This window comes from Falco peregrinus, chromosome 8 (assembly GCF_023634155.1).
Source record: "Falco peregrinus isolate bFalPer1 chromosome 8, bFalPer1.pri, whole genome shotgun sequence".
NCBI lineage: Eukaryota > Metazoa > Chordata > Aves > Falconiformes > Falconidae > Falco > Falco peregrinus.
Genome location: NC_073728.1, coordinates 16,779,747 through 16,794,465, shown reverse-complemented (window position 1 = coordinate 16,794,465; position 14,719 = coordinate 16,779,747). Strand labels below are relative to the sequence as shown.

General features: G+C 36.9%; 1 protein-coding gene across 8 annotated transcripts in view; it reads right to left on the bottom strand.

The window, feature by feature from the left end:
• Nucleotides 1-14,719, bottom strand: part of PDE1A (phosphodiesterase 1A) — a 249,081-nt gene that overhangs the window by 54,074 nt on the left and 180,288 nt on the right. For 7 of the 8 annotated variants that reach the window (XR_008748561.1, XM_055812952.1, XM_055812956.1 and 4 more), the window contains 6 exons: nucleotides 14,183-14,365; nucleotides 13,657-13,723; nucleotides 12,585-12,701; nucleotides 10,391-10,531; nucleotides 5,521-5,621; nucleotides 2,849-2,974 (listed from right to left, as the gene is read on the bottom strand). Coding sequence is in view for 7 of the 8 variants with exons in the window: in XM_055812952.1 (XP_055668927.1) it covers nucleotides 2,849-2,974; nucleotides 5,521-5,621; nucleotides 10,391-10,531; nucleotides 12,585-12,701; nucleotides 13,657-13,723; nucleotides 14,183-14,365 (735 nt within the window). In the remaining variant the exon portion in view is untranslated. The remainder of the gene's footprint in view (nucleotides 1-2,848; nucleotides 2,975-5,520; nucleotides 5,622-10,390; nucleotides 10,532-12,584; nucleotides 12,702-13,656; nucleotides 13,724-14,182; nucleotides 14,366-14,719) is intronic. The other variant, XM_055812955.1, reaches the window with a different exon arrangement.

The following is a 14,719-nucleotide window of genomic DNA, read 5'->3' as shown; positions in this document are numbered from 1 at the left end:
AAAATGAAATCGCTGCATCTCAAGAAAACAGATCTGACAGTAGACAAGAAATTAATCAATGCCAGGAAGTACATTAAAAAGTTGAACAAATTATCATCTCAATTTACTGCCAATTTAATTCAGTGCAAACTTCAAAATTGTTAAGTCTAACAGCATGAATTTCAGTACAGATCCAAGAAATTTGCTCTAGCAATAATTAGAAAATTGAAGACCTTTTAAATGGCTAACAGATCTGTCATTGCACCAATGAACAACTGTATTTGATGATAGGGTAAAAGGATTTTTTTGATATTAGAAACAAATACCAGGAAACCATCATTTCGATGACCAACCCTCTAAATTAAAGCATCAGACTTCAACAGGTTGTGCAGGTTCTCGCATTAGCACTTTGGAATTTACTGGTTTGTAAAGTACAGACTGTAATTGCCTAGCTAAGTGACAAAACATGGAACTGAGTGTTCTGGTTTAGTTGCTTGAACTTATTAGTCAGTTCTTACATTTCTTCTAAGTTGTACTGAATAGCCGCAACAAGAAACCATAAAATCTACTTTCTCAGGTTGCCAAATTCCACCAGCTTCAAACTGGCTGCTTATAGTGGACTGGATCTGTGCAGCCACTGCATACAAACAAAATTTGCAACACTAAGATATGATCCTCTAGGAAATCCTAGTCGGGTTACAGTGAAATCGGACTGAAAAGCAAGTACAAACACACTCACTGTGTGATTGAGCAACTTCTGAAGGAACATGGTAGTTTATCACAGGTTCAAAAGCCACAGAGAACTGAAATGCAATAGAAGTTAGAGCAAAGGGTCTGTAAGTGGACTGGAAAAAGAACTGGGGGAAGACCAGACTGAGCAATCTATGCAGAGAAGTGTGCGCTTCAGAAATGTGAAGAGTCTATCACATTCCTCCCTTCATTCTGTTGCAGTCCACCAGAGCAATATGTATAAACATCACACACCTGGAAACCATAGGCTCCTCTTTCCATTGGCAAATATTTTCTTTCACAGGAGTTTCCATCCTATCACTCTTTTCCCCAGTGACATAACAAAAGGGAATGACTGGGACGCACTGTACTAGCTGGCAGCCAGATTTCTGTCAGCTGGACCAACTGCATGTTGCTGCAGGGATTCCCAAGCTATACTCATTTATGGTGGTCTCCAGTGATGAAGGAGCCAGGACTGGGGAAGCACACAAGTGTCTTCAAGCCATTCGTGGTCCAGTCCTGAACTGAAATTCAACTGCAGATCTGCCCCTTTCTACCTGGAAGCATTCTCTGGTAGGACACAATATGAAACAACAACACTTCAAAAGAACATACTCAAGGTAACAAGTCTCAAGATTGGAAAATCATTACCTCTCTACAATGATGGTTTTAAAAGACAAAATACCAGCCTCTGTTGGCTCTCTACTGGCACAATCACTTTCTCCATACTGAATAGCTAGGACAAGCAAAAACAGGGTCACAGAGCTCTATCAGCCCCAAAACTATCAGGCCCCAAATATTTTGAAGCAGAGCAAGGCTGACTCATGTTGGCAAAGAAAATATAGGTGTATATGACAATTATTGTTGAAGTTTACAATTTACTTCCAGAGATCCTTCTCCAGAACAAAATATACAGCACAAATTTTGTGATAACTAAATCCAAATGAGTATCTTCTGAGAAGAAATCTTTTATGAGAATAAAAAGGTGTATGTTTCCTCCCTCTGATGTATTAAATAAAAAATTATAAATACTTTAATATTAAGTGTTTTAGAGTAGCTACAGTAAAATAATGAATTGAAAACCAAAAGGGTCAGCAGGCTTACATACAATAAAAGCTTTATTTAGAAGTGTTCTGATTATGTAGGTAAGTAACATAATGTAAATCTACCATGTAAAACAGTCCTTCATCTGTAAATATACACCACACCAAAATTTGATCTGACATTCACATATTTCTTCATAAATTTATAGCTTTGTGAAAATATATACAAAGCAGAGTATAGCTTTCTTATTTGTGGTGGTATCATTCATAGTGGAAGACTTTTCTGGAAGTAGAACATCTCTCCCTGACTTCACAGTCCACCTATTTAAAAGTTATTTTTGAATCTCTGAATAATAGCTATGTTTACAGAAATACACAGAAGACTCATTTTAAGTGCTATAGGTAGCAATCAAAGATGTATAAAGATAACATCATTTTTAATAATGCAGAAAGTCTTATCTCTAACACTTGTTCATTTTGGTCTTGCAGGTATTTGTGACATATCAATTATGATCCTGATTCTTTCAGGTGGTCATATTTTCTTCAGAATTATACTAAAATTAAGAAGCAGAAATTAAAAAAAAAACAAGAGCGATTTCTGGGGTACTACTGTGCCTGGCCTTTATTATTATTATTTTTTTTACTCTCCAGATAATTCATTTTTTAATGCTTAACCAAGATGTGACTACACTGTGGTATGTTACACAGCAGAAATCCCAAAGGCAGTAGTGGTCAAGTTGGCAGCAGTGTGACTCTGCACTGAGGTTTTAACCCACTGTTAGACAAAGATAACCTAGCTCAAGACGGGCAACATTGTGGTTTTCCTGAAGAGCTATCTCACCTGAGACACTGTCCACACAAGTCCAACACTGTGCCTCATAAATGCACAACCTCACTTGGAAAATTATATGGAGTCTCTCAAACAGTACTTCTTTACACACAGCAGCCTTTCCTAAGCCCTAAATCTGTTACTCCTTCCAGTGCCAAAGTTTCTTCCTGTAATTTGAACTCTTAAAATAGACTCCACAGGGAAGGCTTGGTGTTTTTTATTATTTTTAAATACTGGAATTAAGTTTGAATGTCACAGTAGGTCTTACCTCCAGTCATCTTTGGTTAAATTTGCCAGGATGTTCATCTCTTCTTCTTGCATGAGTCTATAAGCAGCACTTACATGATGATTTTCAAGAACAGAACGATCATTGTACAATATTGCAACATCTGACCTAGTGTTAAGAAAAAGGCAGAATTTGCAATAGCATCCTGATGATGGCACTGAGGAAGGTAGGACTGTCTATTCTCTGGGAGAACTACTGATTATATATACCAAACTATGTTTATTTATTCCAATTGTATCAAATACTGATAAAGTTTCCCTCCTAAACGCATAAAAATGTATCATTAAACCATTGTATATACTGTTTGTGGGAAAATCATATTCCTAAATGTGTAATGTTTTATTTATATAACTGTGACAAAAATTTGTGAGGCGATCTTTCAGCTTCTTGACTGTAGATGGGATTGTAGAGCAACAGAAATGCTCTAATTAGGCTGCTCAAAAGTACACATTGGCAATCCAACCGTTTAAAACGCAGTGCATTCACCAACAGAGGGGTCTCTGCACATAGCATGGGTATTAAGTTAGTACCCCTGTTCTGAGACAGAGGAGCTGTGGCCAATGTCACTCATATATTAGAAGGAGCTGCAAGTAATAAAATATTTTAAAACTTCAATTTCACATGTTTTAAATGGATGCCATCTTTTGTCAGAAAAACTGTGAAACTTTGAGCCTCGTAGCAATGGAATGGAAGAGATGCTAAGCTGAAATTTGATTTGCACTCAAGTGCTTCCGAAAGCCAGACCCTTGCATAACGTTATCATCCTTGATAGTATCCTTTCCTTCTTAACTAAAGACTAATCTACAATACCAAAATTACTTACAGATTTTCAAAAATTTTGATGTGGTATGGATTTATCATCCTTAGCTTCAAACTTCATTAATTCTTGGGGAATTTGTTTCCCCAAGACCTGATATGACTTGCTAAGCAACCTCAGGTTTCCCCTCTCTGCTACACTTCTGTTCTGATAAAGCTGTTCTTGAGTATTTCCATTTGGCCAACTGAAAAGTCTGTGCCAGGAGAAAGGTGTGATGATTTAGCAACGTAACTTACTATGATATTAATATGGTAAATCCAGCCTTTTGTTTTGTTGAGCAATAACATATATTTAGTGTAACCACCCACGTGTATGGTATGGTACCAAGGAATCTAAAAAATGAAAATAGGACTGGAAATTTTATTTAGTGGGAACAAACCATAACCTACCTAAATAATGAATATGTTTACATACATACTCCTACTAAAATCATGGGAAAATCTGTGATCTGACAATCACGTGTTAATGAAGCACACTTTGATCCACATAGCTACTTATGGTTAGTTTTAAACAGTGCTAAGATTTGCTATGACTATGACAGCCATTTCATCAGCTTTTCTCAGGCAAAACAAGCCTGGAATCATGGGCCTGGGATGCCACATCAGAGACAAGTTCCACTAGTAGGGAAGAATGAGTTAATTACAAAACAAATACCTGTTTGCAAGTATGCCCAAGTAAAATTCAAAGGGTAACAGCTTAATTGATTTTCCACTTTTGCAATACTTCAGAGCAAAATATTAAGGACAAAAATAGAAAAGTAATATAAACTTGGGATGACAAACTGATGTTTATTTTTAGCCAGACTATGCTGAGGGAGAAAAGAATTCTGTCTTTATTTCAGCTGCAGATACATAATTTGTTCAATAACAAAGGGCACATCTCTGGGCACAAGTATGTTATGGATTTAATTTAAATATTAGGCACTACATCTGTATAGGTGAGTGTGAGGATGCTTCTGTTTGAAGTAGTAGTATTTCTAGCACAGAGCTGTTTTGTTAGAAAATGCCAGTGCTTTGCTGAATTTTTTTTAACAGCAGGTAAAGCATACTCATCAACTGAGGATAGTAAAAACAAAGTACAGCCTAGCGTGACAGAAGTGTAAGATGCTTTGTACTAGGTTAAGTATCGGGTATATGATTTATCACCCATTAATGGATTGGGCAGTGATTTTCCTTTGATAAGGTGAAAATATGTTAAGGGAGAGAGGTATATGCTGTTGTTCTGGACCAGAGGCTAGGATGACATGCTGCACCTGCAGTTAGCCTGACTTTTAAACTGGATTTCTTTCTAGATTTCTTTTTCGTAACTACTGCAGATGCTATCAAAACAAGCTAGGAGACAACTTGTGGTAGGTATTTCTAAAGCTGTACTTGAAGGTTTCTCCCTCTGTACTAGGACCCTGTAAGTTTAATATGCAACTTCAAAAAAAAAAAATGTAGCAGCCGAAGTAAAGTGCAGACACATTGCTGAAAGTGGAATGGTATTTTTATGGGGACACTGCAGAAGAAATTTTTAAGTCAAAAGTATCAAAATATAAGCAAACATATAGAGGGGTGAGGGGCTTTCAAGTCTGTGATCTGAATCTCTTTGAAATCTCTCTTGACATATCAGCTCCAAAATATAATGATTTCAAACACTATGGAGCTAACTCCTTACTTTTCCACACCGTCTTTGCTCATGTCAGCAGTCCCATTAACTGTACAGAGGTCAAGGAAGCAATTTGTAAATTCAGGAATGACCCGGCTGCTTCCTGGCTGTATCAGTAAGATGTATGAAACAGTTCAGACCAATGAACAGCAAACTCCAGATATGACACTTAAGAGAGCACCTCGCTTACCTTGTCTGAATATGAAAATTGTTTGTGGTCCCAGTATGTTCATAATCATGGACGGCAGCTGCAAAGATCATTGCTAAAATTTCCAGTTCTGTGAGCCAGTGCTGGTAAATGAAAAACAAATCTTAGTCATATTTTCTATAATAGTCTAACTCAGATTAAGTACTACAGTACTGGAAAAGTTTTGCATTATCTTCAACTTAAGGAAACTTTACTCTTGTCTTATTTCAGGTAACTATATATCCTTAACACTTTGCTATTATACAGTAAAATAACTCCTTGTACTTATGATTTCTCTATGACCAAGTTAAAGTCCTTATGGTCACTAGCAAAGTAAATATTGGCAGCCAGAAATACAGTAAGTTATTAAGATAATTACATGGTATACTTTGTAGCTGTTTCAAGTAGGAAGTACCTAACCTGCTAGCCCATACATGGCACTTTCCAAATAATGGTATATTCATCTAAAAACCTATTATAAATTGTCTTTTAGTGAACAATATAGACAGTTCATAATAAATTCTGGTACAACATCAGCATTAACTATATTTTACCAGTGTTTATAGCACTAAAATTAGGCCCATAGGAGATTTTTCTATTCTACGTTTTATCATACTTTGTACTAATGCAAAAAAAGGGTGCATAAGGCTAGTACACAGTAACTGAGAACAAAAGGTAATACAGGTCATGTATACAAAATAATGCAGACCCTAGAGTTTTGTGCACTTTTGTAACTCTTGCTAACTGAGCCTGTTCTGTATCAGTCGGTTTGTAAAATAACCTCTGCTATTTTATCTTTCAAGTTCTATTTCTTGAATGATAAATCATCCTTAAGGAAAAAAATTACTCCATCTAAAAATGAGGGCAGAAAAATCATATGATAATTAAACCCCGCAGTCATAGGACTGATTAAGTCAAATGCCAGTCAAGCATTTCCACATATATTTCAATTTTTTTTAGGGTGGAAGTAAGCTTCTGTACTAAAGGATCAAAGAATGATCTCATCCTTATATGCCCATATGTGCACATACGTGTGCATGAATGGATATAAGGTGTATAAGCCGCCAGAAGTATTAAAAGCTGCCAACAGTAGTACTTCTTTCAAAGAAGAAGAAAGGAAACAGTCAAGATTCATAAGTAATAAGAGAATAATGAAATAGGTCATTCAGTGACAAAATAAGACTGCTGAGGAACAACAAGTACTGGCTGTTGGTGAAGCAGTATAGATTTTAAAAGGTCACAACAGAGGAATGAGAATGTACTGTAAGCAGTTCTAAAAATGGAAACGATGACCTTCATCATATTGTGTGTCACAAGAAACCAGGCCATGACCAGTCCTGGCTTTCACAATGTTTTCAACATACCAGACAGAACAGAAACCCAGAAATTATTAGTAACTAAAGCTAAACATAAACTTTTGCTTTAAGACGCCTTTTCAAAGATCAGCTTGTTTAGTAACCAAAAGAGTTGCTAGACAATGCATTTATAAGTAGAAGAGGATTTCTTACAACAATGTCTACAGGCTACACAGAAACTTCATACGTTACTATATGACAGCAACTACTCTAGAGACTGTAGCTATACAATCAAATTTCAGATCTGTATTCAAATCACAGACTCAGAAAACTACTCTAGCTAAAGGATTTCTAAGGCAGTAGGAGAAAGCTCTTAGAAAGACACTTAACAAGTGTTTCGCCCAAAGGGAGAGGGAAAAGCAGGTATCTGGAGGGCTGCAAGACTGTGAAGAGCTGGAACCTACTTCCCTCCGGGAAGATACTATGTAATGCAGGTGTAACACCTATTGGAAAATACGTTTACTACTGAGAGATGTTTTCCAGCATTATAAATTGCTTGTAAGTAAATAAATACATTTCAACTTTTCATGAGCTCTGGTTCAAACTATTTTTTTAGACAACAGTGGATTAAAAAATGAGTAAGAAAGGGAGTCTCACAATGCGCTTATTGACAGTAGAGACATTTTTTCATTTAGTTTGAGCAATACAGGTATGTGGGAGGAGAAAAGGGATAGTGGGAAGATGATCGATGACTCAAAAGTTCTTTACAAGATTTATTCCCTGGGACTTGGATTCTTCAATCTTTATAAAGATGAAGACTTCATAAATCCAAGGTTGACTTATATTTCTCAGTCGTATCATCTGGGATTTAATCTCTTAGGAAGGCTAATAGACTATGTGCCATCTGTGATATCTAACTTTTTAACACATTGATCTGAGGTGGCTGGATCTTGTTTCTTAAGATATTATAAGTTGGAAATTACAATGATCATTTCAGTTCTTTAACTGTGACCCTGAATATGTGTTATTCTTCACCGGAATCTTTCTAAAGACTTGTGGAGAAGCATAAACTCTGACCAGCCAAATTTTTTGGTAGATGCTGAAATATGGATGTTTTCCAGGTGCCTATAAAAGATACCAAATGTATGATCTTAACAACTGCAATTGTGAAAAGGATTTTCTAAAACCCAGCTTTTTGAAACATTTGCTTCAGTATGTCTTTCAGAAGTGAACAACGAAGACAGCAATTCTTTGCATGATTTGGGAGTCACTGTTAGTTCCTTAAGATACAATGAAAGCATAAGAACTTCAAATCACATGCCAATCTGCAAAAAATACATGGGAATTTGATATAGAATTGCCTCAAATTGACTCCAGTCCAGGTATTTGTTAGAAGATACAACAGAGAGAAAAGAGGCATTACAACGGACATACTCTGAAAAATATTAGCTTGAGAAGCAAACTTCAAATTGTTATTGAGTAGGGTTCTTCAGGGTTAACCAAGGAACAGGAAAAAAACCCAAAAAAATAAATGGAATGTTTGCATCATACTGATGCGCTCTCAAACTGCAAATGACGTTTGGGACATAAATACTTCGCAAGCTGCAGAATCACTAGGCCCTCTTTCAAACACTGATTTCTATAAATGTTCCTTCTGCCTGGCAAGCTACATCTGTTTGAAGGCACTCTTGACTAAGTGTTGTCCTAGTTAGGTATCTTTCTAAGAACTTTCCAATATTATAATTCAGCAATTCAAATGTATTTAAAAGATGGTCTAATTTTATAGGAATATTTTGTAGCAGCATTGCAACATTAATGAGGTTTTACAGCAAAGTAACAGCAATGAAGTCTAAGCTTTTCTGAAAACAGTTACCTAAATCACTTCAAAGTGCAGTTAGAAGGTTAGGATGCTAATATGGTAAAACCTGAGTTAGAGAGGCCTTTCTCATCCTCATGTATACCCTGTAGAACAGCAGATACCCAAATATGAAACAGGTTCCTTCATTCAGTGTTCAAATATACACAAAGCATGTTGTGAAGTTGTTTAATCAATGGTCAAACATCTCAGATTAACTAGGATAGCTCTGGAAGTTGGAACCTTGTCCTGGCATCACATAGAAAATCTGGATGCTATTGTTTTTTTTGAAGGGCAGAGGGGCACAGTTACAATGGGCCCAAGGGATATTTGTGTCGTGTAATACAATAAAGATTTTCCTCCCTGTTAATTTGCTGATCCAGCTGTATACCTACAATAAAAACATGTCTCACATCACTTAATGCTTGCAGTTGATCTTACAGTAGAAGACAAGGGTAGGATAGGAACTATGATCTAATCTCTTCAAGCTTTTTCTTTTTAAAATATTATTTTGATAGGTGAACATCGTATAAAACAACTTTGGTTTGAAGTCATCTTGGCAAGAGCTGTCTAGCCTGTCCTTCAGTCTGATACGGAAGTTCTTTCTCAAGAAAACACCTCAATGTGAAAAGGAATCTTGGCTGGTGAAGACTCCAGGCTTCATTCTGCAATTAGTACTTGTGTTAAAAGGTAGCTTTAAAAACCTGATGCTTAGAGGCAAAACACTCTCTTCAAACAGTAGAATAAAACCCTACGATGCCTAGGGACTTGTTCTTTCCTCCGCTGAAGCCAAAGGCAAAGCTTTCAGTGAGAAAAAGCTTAACATAAGTGAATGACTGTCATTTATTGTGTATATATTGGAGCACAGACATACAGAGTCAGCCCTAAAACTTTCCTTTCCAAAAGTCTTATGGATTCATTTTATGACTCTGCAAACAGAAATAAGGCATTATCACTTCCCACCCTTTTTTTTTTTTTAATTTGAAACAAGTGCATTCATAGTGAAGACAAATCATCAAAAGGCCACTGACAGAGATGCCAGTTTTCTTTCAGTCAATATTTACTTTTTTCCAGCAAGCAGATAGTGAGGAGACTCCCATTGCTGGTATTAAATCTAAGGTAAGTGTTTAGAATAAAAATGCTTGCACAGACTCACTTCAGTTCCCAAAGCAAACACTGAAAAATATTGGGATATTGCAATAGTGCAAGGCAAATACAATCTCCTGCCTAGTATATGCATATACACAATGCAAGAACAGTCCTAATTAAGGTTATAAACTAAAAGAAAAAGCAGCTGCAGAGTATTTGAGTAAGCCTGTACTGATCCAGCGTATCTTTCAATGGCCAGGACCTCAGCAGATGCTAAAGTTTCCTTGCCTGATCATACCTCCCAGGCTCTGATGTGGAAGCAAAAAAATTCTCACCACTTCTGCAAATGGATCTCTTTTAATACGATATATAATAGCCAAGCCCGGGCAATGAAAAGCAAAAGGGATTTAAGGAGGATTTTTTTTTTTCTACTTTTTCACTCCACATCAAAAGAGTTCCATCCTGGAAGAACTCTTAAAATGACAAAAAGTTCACAGCTTGAATAGCAGTTTGGAATCTATCTCTGCACAATTTTTAAGGGAGCTTTTTCCTTAAGAAAAGACACATATGCACAGTTATCCAAAACAGTACAGTCTGAGAAAAGAAGTAAATCGAACTTTGCAGTATTTCTTACCATGATACCAGTGTGAATCATTATGTAATGCACAGTTTGAGTAACATCAGCTGCATGGATCAAATTGTGATACGGATTTTTGTATTTGCTGTAACCAACTTCAAGAGCTTCAGCAAATGAAATAAGATTGGGAACAGGGATCTGGGGGGAAGCAAAAATTAAAATAAATGTTTTTATCCTACAACAGCTGCAAAGTTAATCATGCAATAAATAAGCCACAAATAAATATACCATAGAATTTAGTTAAAGAACAACAAAAGAAAACTTTAAAATGTAAAGGTCTTCTATGCATCATGGATTCTTCACCCAGTTCTTGCAGATGTTACATCTCTCTACATACACCATGCACAGCATGTGGTTAGTGTACAAGAGACTGCAGAGCTATCAACCAAACGGTTTTCAAGACACCTCGTCTGTCTGTACCAGGAATGCATACATTGTTCATATATATAATAAAGGCCTGGCAGACAGGAGTCTAAACATAGGATTATCTCCTTTTCTTCACCAGTTTTACCTTGCCTGAGACAAGGTTTCCCTGAATCTAACAGTATGACTTCCCTTTCTTTTCTTCCTCCAGGCAATCTATGAAGTACAGGTATTATCTAGTCCCATTTATTTTCCCATTGTGCTGGTTTTTGGTGGGATAGAGTTAATTTTCTTCATAGTAGCTGGTACAGGGCTATGTTTTGGATTTGTGCTGGAAAATGTGTTGATAATACAGGGATGTTTTCATTATTGCTGAGCAGTGCTTACACAGAGCCAAGGCCTTTTCTGCTCCTCACACTGCCCTGCCAGCAAGAAGGCTGGAGGGGGCACAAGAAATTGGAAGGGGACACAGGCAGGACAGCTGACCCCAACCGACCAAAGGGATATTCCATACCTTATAATGTCATGCTCAGAAATAAAACAACGGGAAGGTTGGCCACAGTGCCACTGCTCGGTGACTGGATGGACATCAGTTGGTTGGTGGTGAGCAATTGTTTTCATTTGCACCACTTGTCTGTCTTGGGTTTTATTTCTCTCTCTTTGTTATTTTCCTTTTCATTCAATGTCATTATATTATTATTATTATTACTGTTGTTGTTGTTATTATCTCCATTATTAAACCGTTTTTCTCTGAACCCACGATTTTTCTCATTTTTACCCTTCCAACTCTCTTCCCTGCATCCTGCTGGGGGTGGGGGGAGTGAGCAAGAAGCTGTGTGGTGCTTAGTTGCTGGCTGGGGTTAAACCACAACACCCATATAATGTAATGACATTTTCCTTAAGATTTTTTTCTTTATTTAAAAGCCCTGAAAGGCAAACAGTGGGATCGAGAAACAGGCTTAAGTCCACTGAGCCTGTACTCTCTGAAATTTTGTGTACTTTTGGACTGTGTTGTTAAGGGCAGCCAGTGTGGTTCTGACTTCAAGCACCCAGAGCTTGAAGGGAAAAGCTTGATGGGAAAAGCTGAGTCTGGGTTATTGGTTAAAATTAAAATATTCAAATCAACTTCAGGGTGAGGCAGCCTCCTCAAAAGGAGCATGGAGTTTTGCAGTGCAGAGATTCTGAAACTATAATGAAACTTCCATTCAATACTACTACAATGATAAATACGGCATTTTTATCTCAGCCTTTCGAAGCTGGTTATAAGTACTCCATACTGTATTGCAACATTCTGCAAACACCATGGAAAAGCAGCCTTATCTTTATATATCTCCCAGGTTGGTTAGGAAAGGAAGGTTCAGCTGAAACCCCTGCACAGTGGTAGGCAGCATGCTATGATCCAGACCATGAAAAAAGTACTTGGGACTAACGACAGTTTTCTGCCTTATTGGGAATCGTTGTTCTATGAATCTGGGACACTGATTCAGTACTGCTGAGTGAATAGGCTGGATACATAATCTGTTTATTTGGCGCTCACAGCATTTATCTGCCCACTAGTAACATCCCACCCCAAACTGACTTACACAGGGCTCTACAGAGCCTTCCATTTTTTGGGTTGTAGAAAAATTTGCAGGCTCTGGGTGAAGTTCCATTTGGTAGAACTATTGGCCATATTACAATGTTCGATTTACCATATTTTTTGAAATTCTGCACTACGTTGTACAATAAAAAAAAAGCAAACATTTCAAACATATCCTGGTTTTCTTGTATTTTAAATCTGACATACTTATTTTTGCATACATATTTTTACTTCTGACTAGTTTCTGACCTTGAAACGGCTCAAAAGGTCATATCGGGTAAACAGCTCATACATCATAAATTTCAGACTGTGCTCTCCACTTGCTTCATTTAAGGCAAATACATCAAAAGACCATTTATCAACATCCTGTAGATGAGGGAAAAAGAAAAAAAACCATAAAATTTCCATCTGTTTAAGTATGTTTCCAGTTAACCACTGGAAAAGATATTTGGCGGTTTTTTGGAGGAAAGAGGGAGAATTTGGTTTTTTTTTATTGTCCAACTCTTTCCAACTCCTACTGCAGGTAACACATTAATGACTATTTCAATGTTAATGATGAAAATAGTTGTGTCAGTTATGAATAAAATACTTGTAACATGAACTATGCCACTTTGTATGCTTTGAATCAAAGGCATTAATATTTAAAATTAAACTATCTGTGTACAAACTGTCTATAGAACCTCAAGGAGCTGATGTGAATACTCATCCTTTAAATAGGCTATTATGAAATGTCATTAACACTATAGCCATATAGCAATTTGAGACTTATATATCAGTGACTCTTGAAGGGGAAAAGGTGAGGTACTACATTCTCAAGAAACACCAATTTTTAATTGCATACACAACCACAGGAAATTTACTCCTACAAAAGATGGCCTTTCAAGTAAAATACAGTAATGCCTTAAATTCACAGCAAATACTGTGCTTGTTCCATAAGCTGCAGCTTCCTTTGTTAGCTCTATCCCAATACTACTTCTTTTTCTTTCCTAAAAAGGAAGCAAATGCTGCTGAGACACTGATCACCATACCACTGGGAGCTGATAAAACCATGTCTCACATTTCTATAAAAATTCTATACTAATTTAAACCTATTGCTCTAATAATATCTAAATGAAATCACAACTAATCAGTGAAACAATAAACAGAATCATATGCTAGTTCTGAATTTATATTTTTAATTTCTCTGTCCTGTGTGCTCAGTTCTGTAGTACTGACTATGGCTAGGGTATGTTCAGTAAGAAAATATATTAATTTCACCCTAAAAGTCACAAAACATAAGTACAAATACATTCAAATTCCACAATGATTAAACTTATTTCACCTTAAATGTTACAATCACTTCTGCTGGGTAAGCCAAACCAACCATGCTAGAAGTTCTTCGGTACATCCTAAAAGAACAAATAAAGTGTTAAGGAATAACACTCCTTTAAAAATTACTGGAAAAAATTCTCTTTTTAATTCATCTTTCACAGTCTGTGAAATAAGACTACGATATTTAAGGGTCTGATCCCAAAGATGACATAAATCTTTTTATGAACTTATGAGCGAAGCCCCTCTGCTGGTATATTACTCTTTCACATTAGTGCAGGCTTTGCTACATTTTAGTGTAGAAGTTTCAAAACCATAAAGTTCATTCCCAGAATTTCCCAAAGTCCAGGAGATTTAATCTCAAATTTAGAGGCTTCATCTGGATTTCTGTATAGAAAAAATAGAGCAACTGCAGAAACTGAAACTATATTCTGGCTCAAAGATTTGCTTCAGGTTCATCCCACCAGTTAAGGGATCTGCAGTGACAGACACTGCGGTTAAATGCAGTACTTGCTGTAATAAGAAAACAAAGCTCTCACCTTTCAACAAAAATCCCAGCCTGTACAGCATGCACAATGCTTCGGAATTTGGGCTTTTCTTCAGGCCTCCTCTTCACTATCCCCATTTCCCTCGTGAATGTAGAGGCTAACCAGTCCCGCACTTCCAGCGGGACCGAATCTGACTGGATGTCAGAGAGCTCATCCTCAGTGTCCAAAAGCTTCCTACAAAAAAAAATTAATACAAGGTAACTGAGAAAATGACAAGACAGAAGCAGAATGAGTATGGACAGGTGATCAGCTAACAAAAGTTAATTTAACAGGAGCAGAGAACTGACTCAGCACATCACTAAATGTGTTCTCTGCTGAGAGAGGCCACCGGGAAGCTGGGCACAGCAGACACTTTCCCCCTCTCCTGCTGCTCATGTTCCAGAAGGTAAAAGATACTCAAATGCAAGATATTCAAGTAAAGACAAAAGAAGATTTTGTACAAAGATGTCACAGCTATGGTGGATTGAAGTGTAATCAATGAGTTATAAAATCCTAAGGAGACATTGAAGACAGAGGTTGGCATAAACA